The following is a 27,707-nucleotide window of genomic DNA, read 5'->3' on the forward strand; positions in this document are numbered from 1 at the left end:
GCTTCCTCCGTCCTCAGGGTGGGGAAGGGGAAGTTTCTCCTCACGTCTGGAGAGCTACGGAACTCATACTGAGAAGCTGTGAACATCTCACCATCTAGATGGAGAGACGGGCAGACAGACAGACAGACAGACAGACAGACAGACAGACAGACAGAAATTCTATTTATATTTTATTTGTGTTAGGAATTATTTGTGTTAGGAATAAAACATATTTACCCGCGACCCATAAAAAGGTAGCCTGGTAAACCCTCCCTCCAGAAATCTCATTTGTATTTTATTTCAGGAGTGAGTCTGGCCTGCAGACCTATATGGGCAATTTGGCTGTGGGCTGGAGCTGGGCGGGAGTAATGTAGCTTTGATGTCCAAGTGGCCCTTTGATGTCCAATCAAGCCACTTTAGGCTGCAGTGATTATCACCAGGAGTAATTGGTTTGTCTTTGATGTTAATGAGCAGCTTGTATGAAAGGTGTATTGATTAATGACGTGTGAACCACTCGGGTTCCACCTGATTGGCCTACCCCCGCTGTCAATCACAAAACAATGAGCGAGGACGCTGATTGGCTCGGTTATTTGGTAATGCACTAGAAACGCCCATACAAGCCTTCATGCCAGACTCACTCCTGGAATCAAATGGAAATGAGATTTCCGGAGGGAGGGTTTACCAGGCTAATAAAAAGGGGTCCGCGACCCAAAATTGGGGCCCGACCCAGTGTTTGTGAAACACTGCTCTAAAGAGAGCCGGGCAAATGTCGTAAACGAAAATAGACCACCTGCAACGCATCGCGTTCGCGACGCGTTGTGATCTTGTATGGGTCGGCAATTTTCGGAAGCGCTACGGAGCATAAATTAGGCTTAACTCATTCAAATGCGTGTCCTTGCAGACGCTACAAATACATTCATTCTCTGGGAAAGCATCTGTGTCATTTTAATATTTCTTTGGCTATTCAAAAATAGCAGATATACAAGCTCATAGCACGGCACTCGGTATGAGCTTCTTTTTTTTTTTTCTTATCATGAAAATATGTTGCAAATCTTTGAATATATCTTTAAAGCGAACATTTGTAAAATATGTTGTTCCAGGGACCCCCAGAAGCAAAGATTTGAGTTACAAATGTTTGCTTTAAAAAAAGATATACTCTATGCACAAATGTTCACGTCTTTAAAATAAATAGCAGATCTACAAGCTCATGTGCCGCGCTATGAGCTTGTAGATCTGCTATTTTTGAATAGCCCAAATATAAAATAATGGTTACATCTCAAATCTAAAATGACACAGATGCGTTCCCAGATTGAATGGGTTGAGATAGTCCCGTAAGTATGTATGGTGCAAAGAGAACGGTTGCTCTGAACACGACCAGGGGAGAGGGTTTCTTACCCACGAGCAGACCGGTGTAGCCCTTGGCGGGGTTAGGGTTAGGGGGAGAGGGTTTCTTACCCACGAGCAGACCGGTGTAGCCCTTGGCGGGGTTAGGGTTAGGGGGAGAGGGTTTCTTACCCACGAGCAGACCGGTGTAGCCCTTGGCGGGGTTAGGGTTAGGGGGAGAGGGTTTCTTACCCACGAGCAGACCGGTGTAGCCCTTGGCGGGGTCGTATGGACATCGGTCTCGTCCCTCCTCGAAGCCGGAGGAGAAGGTGAAGCGCTCTGCGTCCTGGAGGAGGAGACAAAGATCAATTCATCTCAGCACAGCACAGTGTTCTATGATAATAACTCTGTAAACTGCTGTGTGTCAGTCGCTTCAATTTAAATCGCCCTGGATGTCTCCACCAGGCCGAAGAAGGTGTGGCCGAGTTGTTTTTTTGCACCCTGTCCTGTCCGTCCGTCCGTCCGTCCGTCCGTCCGTCCGTCCGTCCGTCCGTCTGTGAGCAGCTAATCTCCGGGGGGCAGCATTACACCATTACCATTACACATTTTGTTGCTGTCGGGCAGAAACCTTCTATCCCCGTATTTCAACGTGTTTTTCTGTACATAAATGAATAGCCAATACAGTAGGTCATTACACACCGGCGAATATGCGAATATACGCAAAATTCGGACTTGTTCCGAATAATTAAAAGGCGCTTTTTCGCTTAACTTTTTCGCTTTTTCGCTCCATGTAAGCTTGCATTGACTTTATAAGGTTTTTAAAAAAAAAAAACGTATTATTTGCATGAAAAATTCGCCCCCGGTGTGTAAGGGGCTTATACTTGCAAACTGTAGTGAAAATAGCAGCTCTACAAGCTCACGACGCATCACATAGCTGTGCGTTGTGAGCTTGAAGATTGATCAACTATTTTAGCTATTGTTAACATTTTGAAAGTGTTTTTGAAGTGTGTGTGTGTGTGTGTGTGTGTGTGTGTGTGTGTGTGTGTGTGTGTGTGTGTGTGTGTGTGTGTGTTTTCATAAATATTGAAGAGCTTGTGAGTAAATATTGACTACATTGAATCCATTGGAACACATGGATCTGTTATCCATGTCCTGAGAAGTAACGGTTTAGGACATACAAGGTTTCAACTGGCCGTCTGAAATGACTGCTGTCACAGTCAATTCAAGGGCACTTTTTGGTTTGTTTGTTTGTTGTTGTTTTTTAAGCCAGAGTGCAAACACAAACACAAAGGTGGTTGAAATGAGTGTAATGATTTCTACAGAGCCAGCAGTTCCTGGAAGGGCAAACAAAAGAGCTTCTTACTATGAAAGCACACAACAGACCAGAACAGGTTCTTATATAGTTAATGAAAACTAACGAAATAACTAAACTAAAATTGAAAAAAAAAAAAACATTTCCGTTTCTGAACGAAATAAAAACTACAATTAAAAAAATGTACGATAACTAACTGAAACTGTATTGTGTGTTTTACTAAACTAACAAAAACAAACAGAAATTAAAGACAAAATGCCCTTAGTTGGATGGTTGGTAAATTCTATCTTTTGTTACGTTTTTCAGAAGAGGTTCTTACTATGAAAGCACACAACAGACCAGAAGAGGTTCTTACTATGAAAGCACATAACAGACCAGGAAGAGGTTCTTACTATGAAAGCACACAACAGACCAGAAGAGGTTCTTACTATGAAAGCACACAACAGACCAGAAGAGGTTCTTAATACTATGAAAGCACATAACAGACCAGAAGAGGCTCTTACTATGAAAGCACACAACAGACCAGAAGAGGTTCTTACTATGAAAGCACACAACAGACCAGAAGAGGTTCTTACTATGAAAGCACATAACAGACCAGAAGAGGCTCTTACTATGAAAGCACACAACAGACCAGAAGAGGTTCTTACTATGAAAGCACACAACAGACCAGAAGAGGTTCTTACTATGAAAGCACATAACAGACCAGAAGAGGCTCTTACTATGAAAGCACACAACAGACCAGAAGAGGTTCTTACTATGAAAGCACATAACAGATCAGGAAGAGGTTCTTACTATGAAAGCACATAACAGACCATGAAGAGGTTCTTACTATGAAAGCACATAACAGACCAGGAAGAGGTTCTTACTATGAAAGCACATAACAGACCAGGAAGAGGTTCTTATTATGAAAGCACACAACAGACCATGAAGAGGTTCTTACTATGAAAGCACATAACAGACAAGTAAGCCGTGCGAACGCTGGAAGCGAACGCAGCTCGAAAATATTGTGTATTTACGGACTTGTAATCCGTGTTATTTCACTGTGATGGGGAGAGAACATTGTGTGTGTGTGTGTGTGTGTGTGTGTGTGTGTGTGTGTGTGTGTGTGTGTGTGTGTGTGTGTGTGTGTGTGTGTGTGTGTGTGTGTGTGTGTGTGTGTTGCATTTAAATCAGAGCATTGTCTAAATTCCTGCACTCTGGCGCCCTCTACATAGGTAGTGCATGCACACAGACACACAGGCAGACAGACAGACCCACAACCTGAGCAGGGTTACATAGTAAGCTCCACTTGGTCGGAGGCGCGGCTTCGCCGCGCCTCCTTCCGCGTTCGCAACCAGGAAGAGGTTCTTACTATGAAAGCACACAACAGACCATGAAGAGGTTCTTACTATGAAAGCACATAACAGACCAGAAGAGGTTCTTACTATGAAAGCACATAACAGACCAGGAAGAGGTTCTTACTATGAAAGCACATAACAGACCAGAAGAGGCTCTTACTATGAAAGCACACAACAGACCAGAAGAGGCTCTTACTATGAAAACACATAACAGACCAGAAGAGGCTCTTACTATGAAAGCACACAGCAGACCATGAAAAGGCTCTTACTATGAAAGCACACAACAGACCATGAGTGGCTCTTACTATGAAAGCACACAACAGACCAGTAGAGGCTCTTACTATGAAAGCACAAAACAGACCAGTAGAGGCTCTTACTATGAAAGCACACAGTGGCCTGAAGGCGTGCGTTCCACACACGTAGAGGGTCGTCTCGTTGTAGCGCTGCAGGAAACGGATGTGGTTGTAGCACTCTGTCTGCAAGGAACACAGGAGAACACAAATAAGAAACTGCACATTAATAACAGCCATAGGCACCGATTTATAATTTTGGCGGCGGGTGCTCGAACCCTAACCCTAACCCACGTTTTAACCGCTTAATGAAGACGCTAAAGTGTTTACTGTCAGGCGAGACCTTTTTGGACAGGCAATAACGTACGTTACAAAGCATTGTAACCGTCCGACCTAACCTACTTTCAACCTTATACTCATATAATTGGTCCTTACTCATGCTCTCATTATAAGATAACTATAGGTACCACTACCATTTCTGTCAGCTCATTCTGTGTCTCAGAGGTGGGCTGTGGACAGTTTGGAAATGTGCCTACCAGTGACATCATGGCTGGGGATTCCAAAACGACCAGTTTACCTAAACTGAAATAGAAGCCACTGCTGTTGCATCAATAAAAACAAAAATAATAAAGTCTGAAATCTTGTTTGAAATGACCACAGTTGATGTCATCGGCAGGCACATTGTTTTAAACCACCCTCAGTCCACCTCTGAGACACAGTGTGTATAGACAGAAATGGTACCATCCCGTATAGTAACCATTAGCGAGGACCCATTATATGGAGATATTAAAAAAAGGTGAAATGTCCCATTAAGCAGGAGGAACATAAGCCCATTAATTCACTGCCTCCACCGTATATACCAGGGGCCATTATGTTTTATTATTCAACATATGGGGATATTTTCGGCTCTAGCAATATTACCCTTCAATCTACCAACAGTTTTTTGTTGTTATTGTTGTATCCACAGGATGATAGTAAAGATTGGACAGAAAGCCTCAGGTCATCAAGATCCTATCCGCTGCATAAGGCAAGTAATTATCTTCACCATCGTCTCAGGGTCAAGCTGTGTTGTGTTGACATATTGGACAATAATTACTCCCTTTATGTTGGCGCCCTCCCTCTGAGCTGGAATACAACAGCTGGTTTGTACTCTGTGTGTGTGTGTGTGTGTGTGTGTGTGTGTGTGTGTGTGTGTGTGTGTGTGTGTGTGTGTGTGTGCGTGTGTGCGTGCGTGCGTGCGTGCGTGCGTGCGTGCGTGCGTGCGTGCGTGCGTGCGTGCGTGCGTGCGTGCGTGCGTGCGTGCGTGCGTGCGTGCGTGCGTGTGTGCGTGCGCGTTGCCAAATTCTGCGAGAGAAATAAGCAACCAGGTCTAAGAAAACAAGCCCAAAAGAAGCGACCATTATAGGCCACATGACCATGTTAAACCTATATGCATCGGCTATTTGAAAATAGTACATCTAAAAGCTCATAACGTGTCACGTTGTGAGCTTGTAGATCTGCTATTTTCTTGAAAAAAAGAATCTTTTTCTGAACATTTTAACAACACAAATCTGATACGTCCCTGACAAAAAATATTTTCAGATGGGGGGTCCGCGGACAAATACATATTAATTTGGGGGTCCTTGACATTAAAAAGTTGGAGACCCACTGGGTTTAAACAACATCAGCAAGCAAGCCCAAATTAAGCAACTATACACTGTGTGTGTGTGTGTGTGTGTGTGTGTGTGTGTGTGTGTGTGTGTGTGTGTGTGTGTTACCTGATTGTCTTTGCCCTTGTTGAGACATTGTCTCTTCTGTTCAGAAGATGCTTCCCACTCAATCTGCAAACAAAGGGTTAATATTAGTAAGGAACATTCAGACAGACACAATGGGAGAGAGAGAGAGAGAGAGAGGTAGGGAGACAGCGGAGGTAGTAGTAGGCCATTAGATTACACACTAGGGCTGCCAACGGCACGTGGCAAAACAGCTGTATACGTACCCTACACCGCTAACGTTATAGATCAAGTCCCCAGGATCCATTTGTACACTCTCAAAGTTACACACCCGTAAGGGGCCATTTGGAACTCCCTCAAGGAACCATTAAGGGTCCCTGGACCACACTTTGAGACCCACTGGTGTAGCAGAGTGATTCCATTGAGTCAACAACACCCTGACTCTGTTTGACCAAGATGGAACAGAGCCTTCATTAGTGTCATTGGTAACACCTGTGATGAAGTAAGGAAGAGGCCCCAATTTCTTTCCAATATGGCCGTTGTGCATAGAGCCCAGTTTGTTTGTTTACACATTATATTTTATATTAATATGTTGGTTTCATGTTAACGTGTATTGTCAGACATTTAACCACTTTAAAACCCTCAACACTTAAAACTTGACCTTTCACTCTGTACTTGGTCTGCTCTTTTCCCCTCTAGTCTACACCATGCCGAAAATAGCAGATCTAGAAGCTCACAACGCCTCGCAGTGCGAGGCGTTGTGAGCTTGTAGATCTGCTATTTTAGGCTAAAGTTCTACTAGGGAGGCTATATTCAAGTGGTTAATGTAAAAAAAAAAAAAAAAATCCTATCACACAAAGATTTGGTGGTCCCCCCTGCAGTAACTCTGAGGGCCCCCTGTTGAAGACCCTTGATCTATTAAATGATCAGTGAATAAACGGCTATAGTGTCAACTCAGCCATTATGCTCAGAAGTGGAGGAACGCGTTTGGAGGGATTTTACATTTTGCTCCAGTATCTGCTTTAACCCATTACGACCGGGAAAGCATCTTTCATTTTAAGATTTATTTGGCTTTTCAAAAATAGCACAGATATACAAGCTCATAGTGTGGCGCAGAGTGCCACGCTATGAGCTTGTATATCTGCTTTTATTATTTTTTTTATCAGGAAATGTTTAGCAAATCTTTGAATATAAATATTTTTTTAAAGTGAAATTTTTTAACTCAAATCCTTGCCACTGGGGACTCTAAATGATATATGGCCACGGACCCCCATATCAAAATATGTTGTTCTGGGGACCCCCCACAGAAGCAAAGATTTTAGTAAAAAAAAATCGCTTTAAAAATAAATCTAACTAGAACAGGTCTCCGCCAGTACTGTTCCTGATTAATCCTGTCTTACCTATTTATATTACATATTGTCACGTGTCACTTGACCAATGTTATCTTGGCTGATGGAAGCTCACTTCAAAAAATATAAATAATTTTTTGAAGTGACACACCTATTTATAGGTTTCTATGTCATCATGCGTCTCGCTAGCCAATCAGAGCATTGGTGACAACAATATTGTCACGTGTCACGCGAAGCTTGACCAATGTTAGCTTGGCTGAGACGGGGGGACACACGGAAGGACAAGAACGAAAACATACTCTCCACCTCTGGCGGAGACAATTATGTTGAAAGATTTGCACAAATGTTCACGATTTTTAAAAAATAGCCGATCTACGAGCTCATAGGGCGGCACGCTATGAGCTTGTATATCTGCTATTTTTGAATAGCCAAAAGTGTAAAATAATGGTTGAAGTGGTTACACACAGATGCGTTCCCGGTTTGAACGGGTCAAGGTGTATTATTAGCTTGGCCTCCTTAACACCGTCTTGTGTGTAAGAGCAGAGAGCGTGTGGAACGAGGCCTGTTGATGCTGCAGTGTGAACCATAAAGCACACACCACTGTCTCACTGAGATAACGCTTCTGTAGCCAAACTGGTAAAAAAAAAAACTGGTTATTGGAAACGGATTCAGGCTGTAAAACAATAGCACCGCTGTCCTTAAAGGAGTAGTTCACAAAAAAAATACAGATTTTCTATCAATTACACACCCCATGAAGCATTGAATTCATGGAGATTTTTTTTGGACACATTCCTAAGTCAATAATTTGATGACAGGCGGAAAGACGCTAATGTATCTATCCCGTAGGAGACTCAAAGTGTCTCCTTTGTGTCTCCTACCGGAGAGACATCAAATTATAGGCCCAGGGTAGCGACAAAACCTAAAAGAATATCCATGTATTCAATGCTTCATGGGGTGTGTAATTGATACAAATAAGCACTTTTTTGGGTCCTTTAACATTAGAAACTGTGTCAACGTCTTTTTTGTTTTGTTGTTGTTTGATGTCCGGAGACATTACATAAAAGAAAACCTACGTCGACACGCACGTCGACAGTAGGTGCTATAAGCCCCTAAGTAGGCTAAGTAAGGAGTCTTGAAATGCTCCTAAGTACAAGTAGGCTAAGTAAGGAGCCTTGGGAACCGATGGTTCCCGAGCCATGTGGCCCATAGGTCATAGGTCAGGAGCCTATCTCCTTTTTCTGTAGCGTGAGGTAGAGTTCTCAAATTCTGCCAGAACCAGACCTGACGTTTTCGGCCCCGGCTGTTAGAGAAAAACGGGCGACAATGGCCAAAACTCAATCGAAAATTGTCGAAAGTGGCTTTCAAGATGTTTTGGCCATTATCTCTGGAACGGAAGGTCCAATCTGCTCAGTTCAAAGCTTGTTGGATACGTGACTTTGAGGACAATAAGCACATAATGACACATTTTCGCGTTTTTGGGCCTAAAAGTATGGTAACAAGTCCATCCCAGGACATGACCCTAGTACAGTATGTCACAGGGGACTTATGCCCTCAATCCAACCCTTGATGCTGAGTACCAGTGCAGGGAGGCATTAGGTACCATTTTCATAGTCTTTGCCATGACCCGGCTGGGTCAATAAAGCCTAATATCTCCCCCCGGCTGAGGGGGGATTCCCTCTTAACTCTTTGACTGCGGACGACGCGATAACGCGTCAAGTGCTACTTTGTCCAGTTGGCCGTCGACGCGCTCGACGCGCTGGACGCGCGTTCATTGTTTAATCTCTGATTGCGCTATGCTGCTTAATATTCAATGTTATTCTCGAGTTCCACTTACTTCACGGACATCTGCATCCGGTTTCATGACCTGGATTCCGTTTCCGGTTTTTGATTCTTTTCCCCAGTCATTTTCGTCCAAAATAGGTAAATAAACGGTCTTTCACACGGTATGACGGACAAACGGACAGTTTCTCTTCTATAATCTATGGTCTGGGTGACGATCAGTCATCGCCGTCGTATATCACAACGTAATTTTCGCCGATCAAAACAATGGGGGGGACGTCACATCCGTTTTCATGTTTTTCCTTGTCTAATCAATGAAGAAGGGTGAGAGAGACCCAACGACATGATCAAAGCTGTCATGTGCTGCGCTCTAGTGGCGGATTTGTGCTGGGTCTTTACATTATGTGTCCTTAAATTATTTTCATGAGAAAAATTCAAAATATAAAAATAAAAAAACACGAAAATTGCTGGCACTGGGGGAGTACTTTATGAAAATACTCTGGCAGTCAAAGAGTTAAGCTAGTGCTTAAGACGTTTCACTTAGAGTGCCCCTTTCCACGCGGGACACCGGGGTTTGAATACCGGGTGTTACAGTTCCATCAACAAAGCAAGCAACCGTAACGTTTTACATCCTGTAAACTCCTGACTGTTCATTTAAATCTGATAGGATATTACGAAGATGTGTCGCTCGCTTCGCCTTGTTTGCGTCGCTCGATGCAACAGAATCAGAATCAACTTTATTGTCACACCACATGTTGTAAAACAGTGGGTGAAATTAGTTTTTGTGCAAGCTCCATCGTTTTGTTATTTCCATAAGAGAAAGGGAAGAAGAAGTAGAAGAAGAAGAAGAGGGGGGGCAAGGGGGAAGAGAGATCAATAAAAGAACAAAACAAATGATCTATACATATTTACACATTGTACCGGATATCTATGTGTGGTAAGTACCTGAACAACTCCTTATGCTCCCAACGGTGTAGATGAAAAAAGAAAGGCTAAACAAATTAAAAAGCACATAACGTGACGATGTTGTGGAAATAACACGGAAGCTGCCGTCACCCTCCATGGTGCTTGACTTTGTATTGAGAGGGCACAAATGGAACCAAATGCACTTGTAACTCTAAGAGTGGGCAAATGGACCATGTGGGTCCATTTGCCCACTGAGATGGTAACATGTAAACATCGTGGTATACTCACGGTGAAGTTAGCAGGCGTGGAGACGTTGGATGCGTCCAGGGCGTACAGAGCCCCCCTCCCCCCCACGTACAGAAGCCCATTGTCCTCCTCCAATAGCAGGGTGCTGTAGTTCCTACTGGAGCCCCGGAACCTCTGGCTACCTAACAGACCTGTACAGAACACACACACACGCACACACACACGCACACACACACACACACTAACAATTTATTCATGTCCACGTTTCGCTTTTTCTTTCAAGATTTGTTTGAAAATAGCAGATCTACAAGCTCACAACGTGTCACTTATATGGGGCTTTTCTGAGTACCCAAAGATGCTTTACATGGGGGGCATGAGAAAACAACACATAAAAAACAAGACTAGGAATAAAAACAATAAAAACAGTGGAAAGAAGAAAGGTGTAAGGGGGGGGAGTGAAGACAGACTATGCACCCACTGCACACAAAATGAAGTGGAAACCGAGCTACACTTCCTAACCGTCTGTCCATTGTACCAAGACATCAGAGACACATACTTCCCACAGATTACAACCACACACGGAGATTTTGAAAACATGACCAATGACAAAAAACTCCCATATCTGCTGGGCGAAGTACAACAATGTGCAAACACAGCAGCAAGATTCGTGAGTTGCTGTGATAGGAGAAGGATATCAAACGGAACGCAACCACCCTAAAGACTAATCATTGTGTATATTCCTGCACTATACCTGCACCCAGTGATCTTGGTACATAGAAATTGATCTATTGAAGATTCTGACTTTCAAATGTACATATTTTTTGTTTTGATTGTATTTCTGTATTGTTGTATTGTGCTTTCTGCTTTGGCAATGTAAACGTATGTTTTCTCATGCCAATAAAGCCCTTTGAATTGAATTGAATTGAGTTAGCTGGGGAAAGTGATATTTAAGTGGGTTTTGAGGGATTGGAGGGTGGGGGGGGCTTCCACAGGGTTTTGGGGAGTGCATTCCACAGGGTTGGGGCAGTAAAAGCAAAAGCTCTGTCGCCCCAGGTACGGTACTTGGTCTTGGGGACCTCAAGGAAGTTTGCGTAACCAGACCTGAGGGAGCGGGGGGAGACATGACGTTTGAGGAGGTCGAAGAGGTAGGGGGGCAGAATGTTCAGTGCCTTGTAAAGGGGGGCGCATGTTTTTTTCCGGTGATCACCCTCTCACCGCGGTGGTTTGAAAACGACAACGTGACGTCACTGAGCCGCGGTGATAAGCGACTCACCGCTCACATCAGCACATCTCTCTGTTTTTACTAACCCAAATCACCGGACTATGAGCGCCTAGTATCCAAACCACCGTTTCGGTGGTCACAAACGGTGATAGGGTGACCACCTCACTTGGTAGCATGCAGGGGCCTTAAGTGTCCATGACACCTAAACGTACAGGGGAACAGATTGAGTGTGACCCTCTCCACAGCTGTAGAGACCCACCCCCCCCCCCCTGCTTCTCTCCAGGACACCTAAACGTACAGGGGAACAGATTGAGTGTGACAAGCTCACAGTGTTCCAGACCACAGCTAAATCGATGAGGAGGTTCAGAGGTTCTCATTACATACAGAGATAAGAGGTGCAAGGCAGGCAGGAGGCCATTATGTATACATACCACCCATTACATCACAACAACAGCAGGTGGAGGAAGGGGGAGGGGGGAGAGAGAGAGAGAGAGAGAGAGAGAGAGCGAGAGAGCGAGAGAGCGAGAAGAGGAGGCTGTGAGACAAATTAATGCTCTGGTCTATACTCTCTACTCAGAATATAGATGAGAGCTGACTCAAACTCCTCTCTGTGGATCATTCTGTTCATCCCTCTCTCCAATACGTGTGCGCGCATGCGTGCGTGCGAGCGAGAGAGAGGAGGGAGGGGGGTATTAATACACACAAGTTTATAGTACTAACAAACATAATATAATCAACATTTTAGGACGTCAATGTTATCAAAGCCGTGTGTTCATGGTTCTTTGGACGTTGTTGGCATTTGTAACCTCAACACTAAAGTGATACTTAAAGAGGTGGTGCCATGGTTTTGCACTTTTTCTGTTTTTCATGTGTCTATGACGTTGATAGAACTTCATTAAGCCCCCTGGTGGTGTTTTTATGGTGTTTTATGTCTTCTCTGACTATTTTGAGTTTCTACCTGGAGGCTGAAACCTTGAGGGTCAAACGTGCCAATAGAGAAACAGCGCTTTAGGGACATAGTAAAACATACCCTCCCTCCCCCTCATTATCATAACACAACAGGTGTGGGCATGAGGAGGAGGAGGGACTAGGACAGGCGGGTGGTGCTAAGGTGGTGGAGGAGGTGCTAAGGTGAGAACCAGGTATACTTAATGAACTGGAGGCGTGTCCACATAAAAACATAATTTTAACACTTTCTGCACACTTTTTGAAAAAAAATCTTCCTCCTAGTATAACCATAATACCTGATGATTATGTTTTAGGGCGGGGGGGGGGGGGAATCACTGAAAATCACGGCACCCTGCCTTTAATTAGCCTGTCATTGCCCAGACTGATCACGTGGGTTGTCAAATCAGTCTGGCCACTGGCAGGCTGATACTGAGGAGGAGGACAGGGGAGAAAGTGGTACAGTCAGCTGGGGCATTAAACCATTTAAACCGGGAACGCATCTGTGTAACCACTTGAACCCTTATTTCATACTTTGGCTATTCAAAAACAGCAGATCTACAAGCTCATAGCGCTATGAGCTTGTAGATCTGCTGTTTTTTCGAACAATTATTTTGTGCAAATCTTTCAATATATATATTATATTTTTTTTAAGCGATTTAAAGCAACCATTTTTAACTCAAATGGTCCCTGGAACAAAATATTTTGAGATGGGGGTCCGCGGCCAAATACATATAATTTTGGGGGTCCTTGACATGAAAAAGTTTGAGAAACACTGATATTATAGCGACATACGTTTTTTCAAAAAACTGTTAAAAAAAAGATTGGAGTTACAATGTTGACTTTTTTAAAAAAAATCGATTTGCACACATTTTCATGATTTAAAAAAAATAAATAGCACAAAGAAATCTAAACATGACACAGATGAGTTCCCGGATTGAATGGGTTAAGGCCACTGTGGCCTCACGGCATGCCATTTTTTTTAGGGGCACAAGGCCAAACCGAGGGGCAACGACAGCCATTCCCTCCCTGAAATCCCTGCCCTGCTAGACACTGGCAGAGCAGACTTCTGGCACATGAAAGAATTATAAAGTGTCTTGAATCAGTGAGTCTGTTACAGATGTGAGGAATAGAATGAAACATAACTTTTGACTGTACTGTTAACATTTTGTTGATAAAGTATTCAATCCATCAAACAATCCTTGTCGTTAAGCCTAAACTCTAAAAATATGTTTTTTTGAACCACAAAAGTAACCATTTCTCTTGTGAAGAACAGGAAAATTGTCCTGAAAGGGGAATACCACTCATTTTCAACATTGAATATGTCTTTAATACACCTTAGAGCTGTTGAAAAAAGTCTGTTGCCTAGAACTGGATAATTGATTGAGATCATGTGATCAGTGACATACGCAGGGTGTACTTTTGGCTGAGGGGGCGGAGCCAAAAGTACACCCTGCGTATGTCACTGATCACATGACCTCAATCAATTATCCAGTTCTAGGCAACATAGACACAACAGCTCTAAGGTGTATTAAAGACATTGTTGAACATGTTGAAAATGAGTGGTATTTCCCTTTAAGTTCTACTATACTTGTGTGGACATTTGGCCCTCACATGTAAAGTAATACAAACACATGCACACACGGGCGCACGCACACACACACACACACTCAGGCTCACATGTGACAGCACACGGTATCCACATTTAGATCAGATCAAGGCGGTGCTGCTACTACGCTGCACTGTGGGAAAGATTCAAGATCCGCACACACACACACACACACACACACACACACACACACACACAGAGAGAGACTGGCCTCCTTTTCTGAAGTGTCACACCAGGCAGCAGCACAGCCACCTGCCCCAGTTTAGCGCGGCGCTCCGCTATAGAGGCTGGGACACAGCGGTGGAAAGTAATGTAATCAAGTAATGATGTACTCGAGTACCATTTTGAGATTTTACTTTACTTGAGTATTTAAATGTTTTCGGGGGTCAGAGAGAAGAGATGCGCTGTAGTTTAACTCATTTAGACCTATGGGACTGATTCTACGAATGTCTTCTAAATCCCAACAGTTTTCTGAAAAACATATGTTGCTATATCAGTGGTTCTCAAACCTTTTCATGTCAAGGACCCCCAAAATGATAGGTATTATGCCGTGGACCCCCCATCTCAAAATATGTTATTCCAGGGACCCCCAGAAGCAAATATTTGAGGTCGTTTTAAGGGCATCTAGCTGGCACTGTGCCCCAGTACTGCCAGACCTCATCAGCAACAACTGCTACGTCTTCATCAACAGCACTGTGTGTGTGTGTGTGTGTGTGTGTGTGTGTGTGTGTGTGTGTGTGTGTGTGTGTGTGTGTGTGTGTGTGTGTGTGTGTGTGTGTGTGTGTGTGTGTGTGTGTGTGTGTGTGTGTGTGTGTGTATGACGGGGGGGTAGAGCAGACTTACTAGTCAGCTAAATCCAGATTATTTCTGTCTCTGTGTGCTATTACAATAGTTTAATGGCAAAATGATGCTCCGTCCTATTCGTGGCACACACTGAAAATAGCTGATCTATCCACCTGTTTCCGCGGGAATTTACTGGAGCAAAAATCCTGTGTGGGAAACATCCTGCGGGGGGACCGGAAGTAGGAAATAGCGGCTCAGTGTGTTTACATTTGCCAGCAGAACGTAGCTGTACTGCTAACGGGCCTTTTGCATGTAGTTGAAGCGCAAGGGGGCGGGGGGGGAGAGAGTCAGCGCACTGAAGTCAAGGCACAGACTACTGTGTTGTTGACGGACAACGGATGCACGCTTATGAGAAACAACACAAATAAAACCTGGCAAAACAGTTGCGTGCATTAGCGCAAGATGAGGATAAATGAAACATTCAGTCTAAATGTCCAGCAACTACTACCAATACTTTTGTATTTGAAACCTTACATTTCTCTAAATATTATAAACTCTTATTTTTTCTTTTTTAACTCTCTTGGTGATTATCTGGCACAGTAGTTGTGGATTAGCAAACTGGACATTAATGTTTCCTTTTCGCGTGCGAATTACTGGACATTTAGACTGAATGTTTCCTTTACCCTCATCTTGCACTAATGCACGCAACTGTTTTGCCATGTTTTATTTGTGTTGTTTCTCATAATAAGCGTGCATCCGTTGTCTGTCAACAACACAGTAGTCTGTAGTGTGCCTTGACTTCAGTGCGCTGACTCTCTCCCCATGCACCGCCCCCCCCGCCCCCTTGCGCTTCAACTACATGCAAAAGGCCCGTTGCGAACGAGCTACGTTCTGCTGGCAAATGTAAACACACTGAGCCGCTATTTCCTACTTCCGGTCCCCCCGCAGGATGTTTCCCACACAGGATTTTTGCTCCAGTAAATTCCCGCGGAAACAGGTGGATAAGCCATTGCATTTCATATTGCCATGTACGCAAATCAGGCTTAAAGGTAGGGTAAGTGATTTTTTTTTTTTTTTAAAGGTTAAAGTAGTATATTCTGATAGTAATCATTGCTACAGAGCGTTTGTTCGGTCACATGGGCTCTCCAGCTCTTTAGTAACAGAATATAGTACATTTTCAGGTAGGTGACAAAATTTAAGCCTTCAGGAGAGAGCACTGAAAATGCATTTTCTGTTTAATAAAGAGCTGGAGAGACACGGAGACTCATTTTACTGAACAAACACTCTATAGCAATGAGTACTATCACAATATAGAGCTATTTAACACTTATTTTAACCAAAGTATATCACATACCCTACCTTTAAGACTACATTCCAAATTCAAGGTGTAAGTTTATATTGAAAAATTTAAGCCAGGGGTCTTCAACGTTTTCTGGGGCAAGGACCCCCTTGCTGAGAGAGAGATGAAGCAGGGACCCCCTCTATATTGGTATAAAATTGTGCTGCAGATTATTTTTTTACTTTAACATCTATACCTCTGTGCCAAAAATAGCCGATCTACAAGCTCACAACGCCTCGCAGCGTGATGCGTTGTGAGCTTGTAGATCTGCTATTTTTGGCTAAAGTTCTCCTCAGAAATGGGATGCTAGTGGTTAATGTAAAAAAAAAATCAGATCACACAACGATTTGGCGGCCCCCCTGTAGTAGCTCTGAGGACCCCCTAGGGGTACCAGACCCCCCTGTTGAAGACCCCTGATGTTAGCTCTATATTCGTTCCAAGTGAAGGAGCAGCAGCTCTACTCTGAGTCTCTCTCAGGTGACTGAACTCCTCACCCTCTCTCTAAGGGAGAGGCCAGCCACCGGGCTGAGAAAACTCATTTTGATCGCTTCTATCCACGACCTTATTCTTTAGGGTCAAGTACATTTACTCAAGTACTGTATTTAAGTACAGTTTTGAGGCATTTTTTCTTTACTGGAGTGTTTACAATTTTCAGTCCTTTTACTTCTACTCCACTACATCTCAGAGGCAAATATTGTACTTTTACTCCACTACAATTATTTGAAAACTTTAGTTACTAGTTACTTTGCAATTATCAATTATTGTATCATAAAACATACATTAACCACTTTCGCCCTATTTTATACCTAGGCTATTTGAAAATAGCCGATCTACAAGCTCACAACGCGTCGCATCACGACGCGTTGTGAGCTTGTAGATCTGCTATTTTCAAACATTTTAGTACTTTTACTTTTGGTACTTTAAGTACATTTTGATACCAATACTTTTGTAGTTTTACCCAAGTAAATTTTTAATTCCGGATTTGTACTTGTAACGGAGTATTTCTATATTGCAGCATTGATACTTTTACTTAAGTAAAATATCTACTAGTACTTTTTTAGCTTGTAGATCGGCTATTGTTCCTATTTTTGTGTGACACTGTACTAGTATGACGAAGTATAGGACATTAGACATTGGAGATACGCCCTGACAGCAAACGTTATATCATTTGACATCTCTATCCAATATTGGTTTTGATTACATTTCCCACAACCTGGACATGTTCTGAGTACTGACTGAGTTGCTGCTTTTCTCAATAAGTAGATTAAGCCATTTAATCCTAGGGTTCCCAAACTTTTCAGGCCGCGACCCCCCAAAATAATCCTATTTGATCACCACAAACGTCATCACAAATTGACACAGGGAAGCACAAACGAATGGGGCACACAATTGACAGGTGCGTTGCGATTGGTGCGGGGTAATGAATCACACCACCTGCTAATTGTGTGCCCCAAACATTTGTGCTTCCTAAAGGAAGTTTAGATATATTCAGTCGTGCACTCATTCCAGGCCCCTCGCCCGCACAGAAAGTCTTCCGTGTGCAGCTCGCGGAAAAGTGGAGATATTTGACTAAACACACGTTTTCTGGCAGAACTTTCAAATGGATATGAAACTAGAGGACAATATCTGACTCCAAGTCTTAGAATTAATTATTGGGCGAGTACAGACCGAGTTTAGAGCACTTTTACAGCGTGCAGATCGTGCTGCTCACGACGCGGCGGTTAGAGCGACCTATGGCTGTGTATTTGGAATACATGAAATGTATGTAAGATCACAGACATTCTAGGGCTAGTGATCATCATCATACCTGTCTGTCACATACTGTGACTGTTGCTGTGGCAACATGGATGATATGTGTAAAATAGTGCATGTGCCAATAGATGCACATATCCTATATGTGCATCTAGCCTATGCGATAACCCTTCAGAATGAACATTTAAATAAAGTAAATACAGTATATGTCTTGTTGAGTTGCTCAGAATGAGATTCCTCAGTAGAAATCATAATGCAGAGAAAGAAGCAACACAGTAACCAATGCCATCTGTTCATTGCAGGAATATGAATAACATTAAACTTGGACTAGATACAATGACTGACTGCTAATATATAATAAAATGTGAATGTGATGCTTGTACGGTATAAGTAAGACCCTCAAAGCACCAGTCACTCACTAAATCTCTCTCTCTCTCTCTCTCTCTCTCTCTCTCTCTCTCTCTCTCTCTCTCTCTCTCTCTCTCTCTCTCTCTCTCTCTCTCTCTCTCTCTCTCTCTCTCTCTCTCTCTCTCTCTCTCTCTCTCTCTCTCTCTCTCTCTCTCTCTCTCTCTCTCTCTCTCTCTCTCTCTCTCTCATATTTATCTGTGGAACCGAGTCGAACTAAATGCATGGTGGAAAGTAAGTACATTTACTCAAGTACTACTAAGTACACTCTTGAGGTATTTGTACTTGAGTATTTCCAATACTTTTACTTCTACTCCACTACAATTATTTTAAATCTTTAGTTACAAGTTACTTTGTAGATTTCGATTATTAGAAAACATACATCAAACCACTTCAGCCATTTTAAAATAGGCCGATCTACAAGCTCTAATGTGTCACGATGCGACGCATTGTGAGCTTGTAGATCTGCTATTTTCAAAAGATTTGCATACATTTGAAAACTTGAAATGGGACATTCTGCATAATGAGTACTTTTACTTTTTGTATTTTAAGTACATTTTCATGCCAATACTTTTGTACTTTTACTCAAGTGCATTTAGAATTCCGGACTTTTACTTTCTATATTGCAATATTGATACTTTTACTTAAGTAACAAATGTGAGTATTTTGTCCACCACTGACTCAATGTCATGCCTCAACTCCTACAATTCCGAGGGCTTGTCAGGTGGGGGGGGGGGGTGTGTCCAGTTCAAATATGACTATTTTTGGGGGGGTCGCAAGCGCAGCCTGAAAAGGTTGAGAACCACTGAGCTAGAGGACCCCCCTGGAACACCCTCCTCAAGGACCCCTGGGGGTCCCCAGGCCTCATGTTGAGAACCACACACTACACCACTCTCTACTGCTGTGTTCTTAACCCATTAAGACCTGAGACCATTCTTAAAAATGTTTTCTAAATCCTAACAATTAAAAAAAAAAAAAAATCCGAAAAATATTTTTTTCAAGATTTTTCAAAAATAGCAGATCTACAAGCTCATAGCGCGGCACTCGGTGCCGCGCTATGAGCTTGTATATCTGCTATTTTTGAATAGCCAAAGAAATCTTAAGTGACACAGATGCGTTCCAGGTATTAATGGGTTAATATATACTCAGCTAGATGACAAAGTGCTCCAGGCGATGTGAACTACATTATTTATAAGTAGCCCAGACCTTCCTCTGGGGAACATAGATACAGTGTTCCTCTGTACTGTAAGCCTATGAACCTGCTGCCTCTACAGGAGATACAGCCTGATCTACCTGATAGTTACATACAGAACACTGTAGCTTTATACAGAAGAAGGAGCTCTTATAGATGACAGATGGGCAGTGTCGTAAAATAAGTAACTAAGTACGTTTACTCAAGTTCTGTACTTAAGTACGATTTTTAGGTATTTTTTTTACTTTACTGGGGGTATTTAACATTTTCGGTATTTTTACTTCAACTCCACTACATCTCAGAGGCAAATATTGTACTTTTACTCCACTACAATTACTTGAAAACTTTAGTTACTAGTTACTAGTTACTGTAGATTTCAGCCCTATATACATTTCGCCCATTTGAAAATAGCAGATCTACAATCGCGACGCATTAGTGAGCTTGTAGATCGGCTATTTTCAAAAGATCTTTATACATTTTGTACATTGGAAAACTTGTAAAACGGGACATTCTGCATAATGAGTACTTTCTACTTTGGTACTTTAAGTACAGTCAGTTTCATAGCAACACTTTTGTACTTTCACTCAAGTAATGTTTTTAATTCCGGACTTTTACTTGTAACAGAGTATTTCTACGTTGCAGTATTGGTACTTTTACTCGAGTAAAAAAACTGTGAGTACTTTTTCCACCACTGCAGATGGGGATCGAGGGAAGCAGCAGTTTCTGCTTCTAGGCTCTGTCTACTATCTCTCTGCCTCAGTTACCTGCAGAATAACAATAGACCGGGCCTGTCGCCATGTGACGCGTTGAGAGCTAGATCTGATGTTTTCATGGATTTTATTTATGAAATACATAACGCATCAATACAGATCACTCTACATGTAACAGAAACACTGTCCATCTGTGGCTGTGTGAGGCCAGCATCTCTCATTATGTCTGATAGTCAGTCATACACAGCTGCAGTATGAGTGGGTGATGGAGATGAGGGTCAGGACATGCTGGGGGGGGGGGGGGGGTCATGTGGGGGGTGTAGGGCAGTGCCATTTAACCCGATCTACAAGCTCATTGTGTCCCGGAACAGTATTATGAGGATATAGTCAAGCTGTCTCCGGTACTCGTCCAGGGCTGCGTAAACACTGGAGAGTCAGCCTCTAAGCTATGATTTTATTTTATTTATTTTTTATTTATTGTTTAATTTGCTGTGTGATGTTGATCATTTGTATGTATACTCTATGGACCCCCTGTGTGTCTGGAATAAAATTTAATTGAATTGAAATAACTCACACACACACACACACACGCGCGCGCACAACGCACACGCACATGCACACGCACATGCACACGCACATGCACACGCACATGCACACGCACACGCACACGCACACACACACGCGCGCGCACACACACACACGCACCTTCAAATGTCAGTGACCTCATCAGGGGGACAATATGTGCATAAAAAAACAACAAGTGTCCCTGATCCTCCCAGAATCACATGGTCAAGGAGTTACGCAATCACCCCCCCCCCCCCCCATTAACCATGACTCATCTCAGGGCCATCATACAGTACAGGCCTTGGGGTTGTAACTTTTATATAAATAGCATCTCTACAGTGACATACGAGGCGTAGATAGAGCTGCTGACGAGAGCAACCGTGACGTATTAAAAAATGTCCTCGGCCCCTCGGCGGAGCGACCTTCGTGTGGAACATTGGACCCTGTGTGTGTGTGTTGTTTTGGAGCGGGCACGTTTATGGACGCCTGCCCACTATACTCCTATTATCCAACATGGTGTTGCAACTTACAGTATAGAAATACTCTGCTACAACTTAAAAGTCCTGTGTCCAAAATTTTACATTCAAAATATTAGCATGAATAGCATCAAAATAAGACAATTTTGTTTCAACATTTCGTCACTGTCGGAAAGAAACCACTTAATCTCCATATTTTACTTGATCATACTACACAGCGTCATACAAAGGCATCAAAAGTACTTTTGCTATTTTGAATACTGTAGGTAGTGGAGTAGCAATCTGGGAACCCATCGTCAAATAAAAAGGAAAAACAGCGCCCTCTGCTGTTTTTCACTTATTCATTTGACTCTGGGCTGTACGGAGGACCCGTGCTCAGGGAAACCGGGGTTTTGGTCTGCCTTCAGCCTTCCACTTCCGGGTGGTGCGACTATGTTTTCATTCCCACTAACAATATTTCTCCATGGAACACTAACACAATTTCTCCCAGAGAACATGGATGGTTTTGGTTATAAGCCACACTTGTTTCTATGATGAAAGAGCAAGTTAAAATGTTACTAACTTTCCGTGGTTTTGTCTGCTCCGAGGACGCTATTGTTAAATGAGTTTTAGTTTATTTCCCGTGGGAATTGAGCAGCTCACATGTAAATCCCGCCCACTACATTTGATTGGGTAAAGCGCGCCTGCTTCCTGATCTGAAGGCACGCCCACGCCACGCCAATGTGCACGGGTTGTCAACACGGCTACCGACAGATCCAAGCGCAGCCATGGATCTGTTCTGGAGAGATTAGTGGAGAAGAAGTATAACGCAATGGAAACATGTGCTTGCGCAAAAGTAAGTAAAAGTACCTCAAAATTGTTATTAATATACTTAAAGGGATACTAGGCAGGATCAGAGATCTTTGTGTGTACACCCCCCCCCCTCCCCTCTCTGACAGGTATCACCCCCCCCCTCCCCTCTCTGACAGGTATCACAGTGATTGCTGTGTTTGATGCATTCATTGATTAGAGAGATCACTAACGAGTTTGACACTTTTATGGCCCAATCAATCAACTCAGTGCAAAACCCCTTTGAAGTTCAAAGTGATCAATCAAGAGCTCCGGCCGAGTCCCCCCCCCCCCCACAGACTTTTCAGTCCCTGCAAAGGATGAATGTCAATATAAAGAGTGGAATGTCATCCTAAACAGTGGAACAAAACCAAAATACAGCCAGAAAACAAACACATAAATCACTGGCAGTGGCGCGGAAAATTATGCTTTATTTCTGGCAATCAAAGAGTTAAGAGCAGCGTTTCAACCCAGACTTATGAAGCAGAAAAAAACACATCTGAGGAAGGAGTCACACAAGACAAGTCTATGGAGTGTGAACAGCAATCTGGCTGCTAACCAAATCTGTCAACCAAGTCCATTGCAGACGCGCGCACGCGCACACACACACACACACACACACACACACACACACACACACACACACACACACACACATTTAAATTATTTATTTATGTCCACATAAATACAAGTTTTAAAGGACACAAATACTGGTAGTGCAATTTCACACTGTGGGTTACTATGGCATACGTGCCGACAAAGGCAATCACAGTTACAGTTATACACACACGTAGGGCCAAACAGGCAGTATACAGCTTAAGGGTACAGATAGCAGCGCCGTCTCCAAACAGCGCGACTGCCAATGATAGCTGACACTGAGCAATATTTTGCTAGCTGTTTGGCTTTTCTCTTTGTGAGACCAGCCATCTGAAGGCCTCTAACAACGAGCTTATGAACATGGCCCAGGCTGCCAAATATGAAAACTAAAAGTTTACAGTTGTAGCCCAGTTGCGACATGGTCTGCTCTAGCAGTTGATATTTCACCACCTTAGTTATAAAGGCTTCTTCTAGGCTGTGGTCAAACGTACAGCCAACCTCTAAAATGAGAACCTCTCTACTATTCTCATCAACAACAACAATATCGGGGGTGTTTGCTGCTATATGAGAGAACATTGAGACATCACTACACAGATTGAACATACTCGGCTTCACAGTGGAGTGCTTATACAGCATTGGTGCAGGTGACCTGAATGTGGAAATGATACTGTCTGCAATCAGATCCACGATTCTATCATGTCTACAAATGTAAAGCCCTCTGTACGCATGGCAACCATTGAGAATGTGGGCCATGGTTTCAGTAATCTGTGCGTGGTCGTGATGTATACAGTGTGGGCTATGGCTGTCAGGGAGCCAGATGGAAAGGTTAAGCTTAGATGGTAAAACCTGAAGCCTAGCTTTTAAGGTGAAGGTGATGATGGCCTCATCAAGAGCTACACCTTTAAACACTGTATGAGACACAGAGTGGTCAGCGGTCAGGAGACAGGCAAGCTTTCCCTGCAGTCTAAGTTCAGTCCAGTGCTTCCGTTGGCGTTGTTGTTGCGCTGACATGAGGTGACCACGGGCATTGGTGAGTGACAGTTCATATCCTGATCCACAGATGTTGATAGTGGCCTTTACAGATATATTGGGGTCAGAGATTACCTCCTCGGATGCGTTGACAGGCTCGGAGTCCGGCCCCACCCACTCCAGGGTCACATCTGACCAGCCGCAGAGATCATTCAAGTCCAGCCAATCTGACCGCACCCCAAATCCGGCGGCGCGGCTGTCCAGCTTGCCACTCGGTTTCTTCCGGTAGCCCAGGAAGCTTGGTTCCGACCCACGTGCCAGCGGGACCTTGCGCCTCTGCAGGTCCAGAAACAGAGAGGCTCTGGCCTGCTCTCTGACGTACTGGTCATCACTGTTCAGCACACACACACACACACACACACACACACACACACACACACACACACACACACACACACACACACACACACACACACACACACACACACACACACACACACACACACACACACACACACACACACACACACACACACACACACACACACACACACACACACACAGGGGACCTTGTGCTCGGCTAGTAATCGATAAGGAGAGTCAACAACCAGCTGCCTGCCGTCTGTTTACCATTGTCATCACGTGTGTGTGTGTGTGTGTCTCTCTCTCTTCCGGGGTGACTCACTGATCACTCGTGAGGCCCTTTCATACCGGCTATGACAAGCACATGACACACACACACACACACACACACACGGACGCACGCACACACACAAGTTGACACGTGTTCATGCAAAGTTTTGGGCACAAATGCTGGAGGGATGGATGGATGGATGGATGGATGGATGGATGGATGGATGGGGCTGACTGATTGAAGTGGTTCTGACAGCCAGCTGCATGTGGTCCCATCCATCCATCCATCCATCCATCCACCCATCCATCCATCCATCCATCCATCAGACAGCTACACCATGATGACAGAGATGACACACGTCTGCTTCAGCGTCACACAAAAGCATCAAAAATAGCAGATCCGCCCAGACGGCTGGCGTGCCACTCCCCTTCTCTCTCTCTCCCCCCATTTCCTGTCAGTCTACTGTCATCTATCAATAAAGGCAGAAAAAGAAAAGAAAAAAAAGCAGATCCACAATCAAAGATTTGAGTAAAAAAAAATTGCTTTAAAAAAATATATACATAAATATATATTCAAATATTTGCAAAACATTTCACAATATTATTTAAGCCATTAAGACCTGAGGCGATTCTTAAAAAATGTTTTCTAAATTTTGAAAAAATAGAATGTTTTTCAAGATTTTTCAAAAATAGATCAGATCTACAAGCTCACGGTGCGGCACTCGGTGCCGCACCATGAGCTTGTAGATCTGCTATTTTTGAATAGCCAAAGAAATCTAAAGTGACACAGATGCGTTCCAGGTCTTAATGGGTTAATAGCAGATCTACAAGCTCATCGTGTGGTACAAAGTGACGAGCTATGAGCTTGTATATCTGCTATTTCTTTTAAAAGCCAAAGTATAAAAATGGTTAAAGTGGTTCAAATGATTGTGATGCTATATTAACTCATTTTTGCTGTGGACCCGCTAGTACCACTCCCAAGGACCCCTGGGCTTTGAGAACCACTGGTGGGGTGGGGGGGGGTGTAGCAGTCAAGCTGGGGAAGTGAGCAGACAGCCATGTCGGTTTCCGGTTGATTAACAGATTAACGGTCGTCCTAGTCGAGGTTAAAGATGCCACACGCTATCAGCATCAAAACAACAGCAGGAGACACATCAGTGTCATTTACCACATGACAGAAAAGTACGCATGCACGCACGCACACGCCCACACGCCCACACACACACACACACACACACACACACACACACACACACACACACACACACACACTTCTTTTCTGGCCTTGTTGTGTCACATGCCAAAACCTTTGTTTTTACAGCTGACGAAGACGAAAGGCGACCAAGACCTTCAGCTCCAGAACGGAGAGTAAAGCCACGATGTTCTGTCACCTCTGGCTGCTGGCTGCTGTCCCTCAGCAGCAGGTATCATGACATCACAACCCGTTGATTTTGACATCAAAAATATTTTTGGCAGGCCCGTCCGTAATGGCTGATTTTACACTTGGTTGCATGCCGATCTACAAGCGCACAGCTTGTAGATCTGCTAAGTGTAAAATAATACTTTTTTTCAGAGCGCAACCATAACTTGTCTTTTAGGTTCTACTGGATCTCTTCTCCATTAGTCTGTCCGTAACATTTTAGTCGAATTTTTATTTGTTGACAAAATTGTCAAGATATTTTGTCTATTATAGACAAAATTGTCAACATACAAAAGAGCACATATAAACATTACTAAAAGGGTGCAAACAGAAGAGAAAAAAGCAACTGTAAAAAAGACCTAGAATACCAAAGACTAAAAAGGAAAAAAAAAGAAAACAACCTACATTTAAGCCTATATAAAAAATGACACATGTTTGATTGTCCATGATCCATCCTTTTGGACCTTAAAAGATACAAATAGTCAGGGGATATTAGCAGAAAGATTTCCAATCTTGGAATAAATTCCTTGGGCTAAAAACGGCCATAGCCATCCTTGTCCAGGTATACTTTTTGTGTAAAAAGCCCATTGAGATTGGGCTGTTTTTAGCCCAAGGAGTGGTTTTGGTGCAAAACAAATGCTTGCAATGGATTCAGAATCATAAAAACACCCTAGTTTAACCCCTCACATGCTACTTAAAACAGAATTAAAAATTGATTTTTTTTTTGCCCTGCATGGAAATGGTGGGTACCCCAACTTTCAGCAGCTGTCAAAAATTCTCCTAGGGAAACTGAATTTCAGTCTTTGTGAGATGTGTTACTAGACACCTTTACAAACACATTGGTGAATATTTTTTTTGGTAAGGAATTTATTCCAAGATTGGAAATCTTTCTGCTAATATCCCCTGACTAAAAGGATGGACTCTCTCTTACGTTAGTGGGTAGATTGTTGCGGAATTGCGCTTCCTTGAACTGAAAAGGAATTTTGCGTAAAGGCTGTGCGTCTAGACCAGTGGTTCTCAACCTGTGGGCCAGGACCCCCAGGGGGGTCCCCACATGACTTTTGGGGGGTCGCCAAATGACAGTAAAGTGACAATTTAAGGACTTTTAGGACCTTTTAAAAAAAAAGACCATTACTGCATCAAAAGTAACCAACAAACTCTACTATAAAAACTGGTCAAACATTGACCAAATTGTCAAATAATATAAGAAAGAGGCAACATTTTTGAAAATAGCCGATCTACAAGCTCACAACGCCTCGCGTTGTGAGCTTGTAGATCCGCTATTTTCACAATGTTTATATGTGGAACAGAGTCAAACTAAATGTAATGCCTCAACTCCTACAATTCCAAGTGCTTGTCAGGGTGGGGGGTCCACAGTTCAAATATGATTATTTTGGGGGGTCCCCAGTTCAAGTATGATATATTTTGGGGGGTCCTTCGTTCAAAGATGATTATTTTGGGGGGTCCTTCGTTCAAATATGATTGTTCGAATATGATTATTTTGGGGGGTCCCCAGTTCAAATATGATTATTTTGGGGGGTCCCCAGTTCAAATTTGATTGTTCGAATATGATTATTTTGGGGGGTCCCCAGTTCAAATTTGATTACTTTGGGGGGTCCCCAGTTCAAATATGATTATTTTGGGGGGTCCCCAGTTCAAATATGATTATTTTGGGGGGTCTCCCCTGTTCAAATATGATTATTTTGGGGGGTCGTGGCTTGATAAGGTTGAGAACCACTGGTCTAGACCTCACCACACAATCCCGAAATGAACAGTGCATATAGTGTGGATGCAGTCTGACTCCTGAGACAGAACAGTCCATTTAGCATGCAGCGAGTGCATGTGTCTGCTAAAGCCAATAAAAGCCTCGGCTAGACACTTCCTATACACTTCAATGACAGCGCAGGGAGAAAGGAGAACACGTCAACACAGATCACATCACAGCAGGTGGATTTACAGAGAGTCTCTTCTATCGCATAACCCTCTCTACCCATCAGTCTGAAGGAGACGTCCTAAATAATCGAGTGGTT

The 27,707-nt window shown here is 43.2% G+C and overlaps 1 protein-coding gene across 1 annotated transcript in view; it reads right to left on the bottom strand.

Moving 5' to 3' along the window:
* sema4gb (sema domain, immunoglobulin domain (Ig), transmembrane domain (TM) and short cytoplasmic domain, (semaphorin) 4Gb) overlaps positions 1-27,707 on the bottom strand; it is a gene marked incomplete at both ends in the record, with an annotated part of 86,108 nt that overhangs the window by 42,219 nt on the left and 16,182 nt on the right. The window contains 5 exons of the mRNA XM_080455840.1: positions 1-94; positions 1,555-1,648; positions 4,329-4,427; positions 5,999-6,061; positions 10,276-10,424. The exon at positions 1-94 is cut by the window's left edge and continues 20 nt beyond it. Coding sequence (XP_080311966.1) covers positions 1-94; positions 1,555-1,648; positions 4,329-4,427; positions 5,999-6,061; positions 10,276-10,424 — 499 coding nt within the window. The remainder of the gene's footprint in view (positions 95-1,554; positions 1,649-4,328; positions 4,428-5,998; positions 6,062-10,275; positions 10,425-27,707) is intronic.

This window comes from Gymnoscopelus braueri (genome assembly GCF_963280865.1).
Source record: "Gymnoscopelus braueri genome assembly, chromosome: 17".
Lineage (NCBI taxonomy): Eukaryota > Metazoa > Chordata > Actinopteri > Myctophiformes > Myctophidae > Gymnoscopelus > Gymnoscopelus braueri.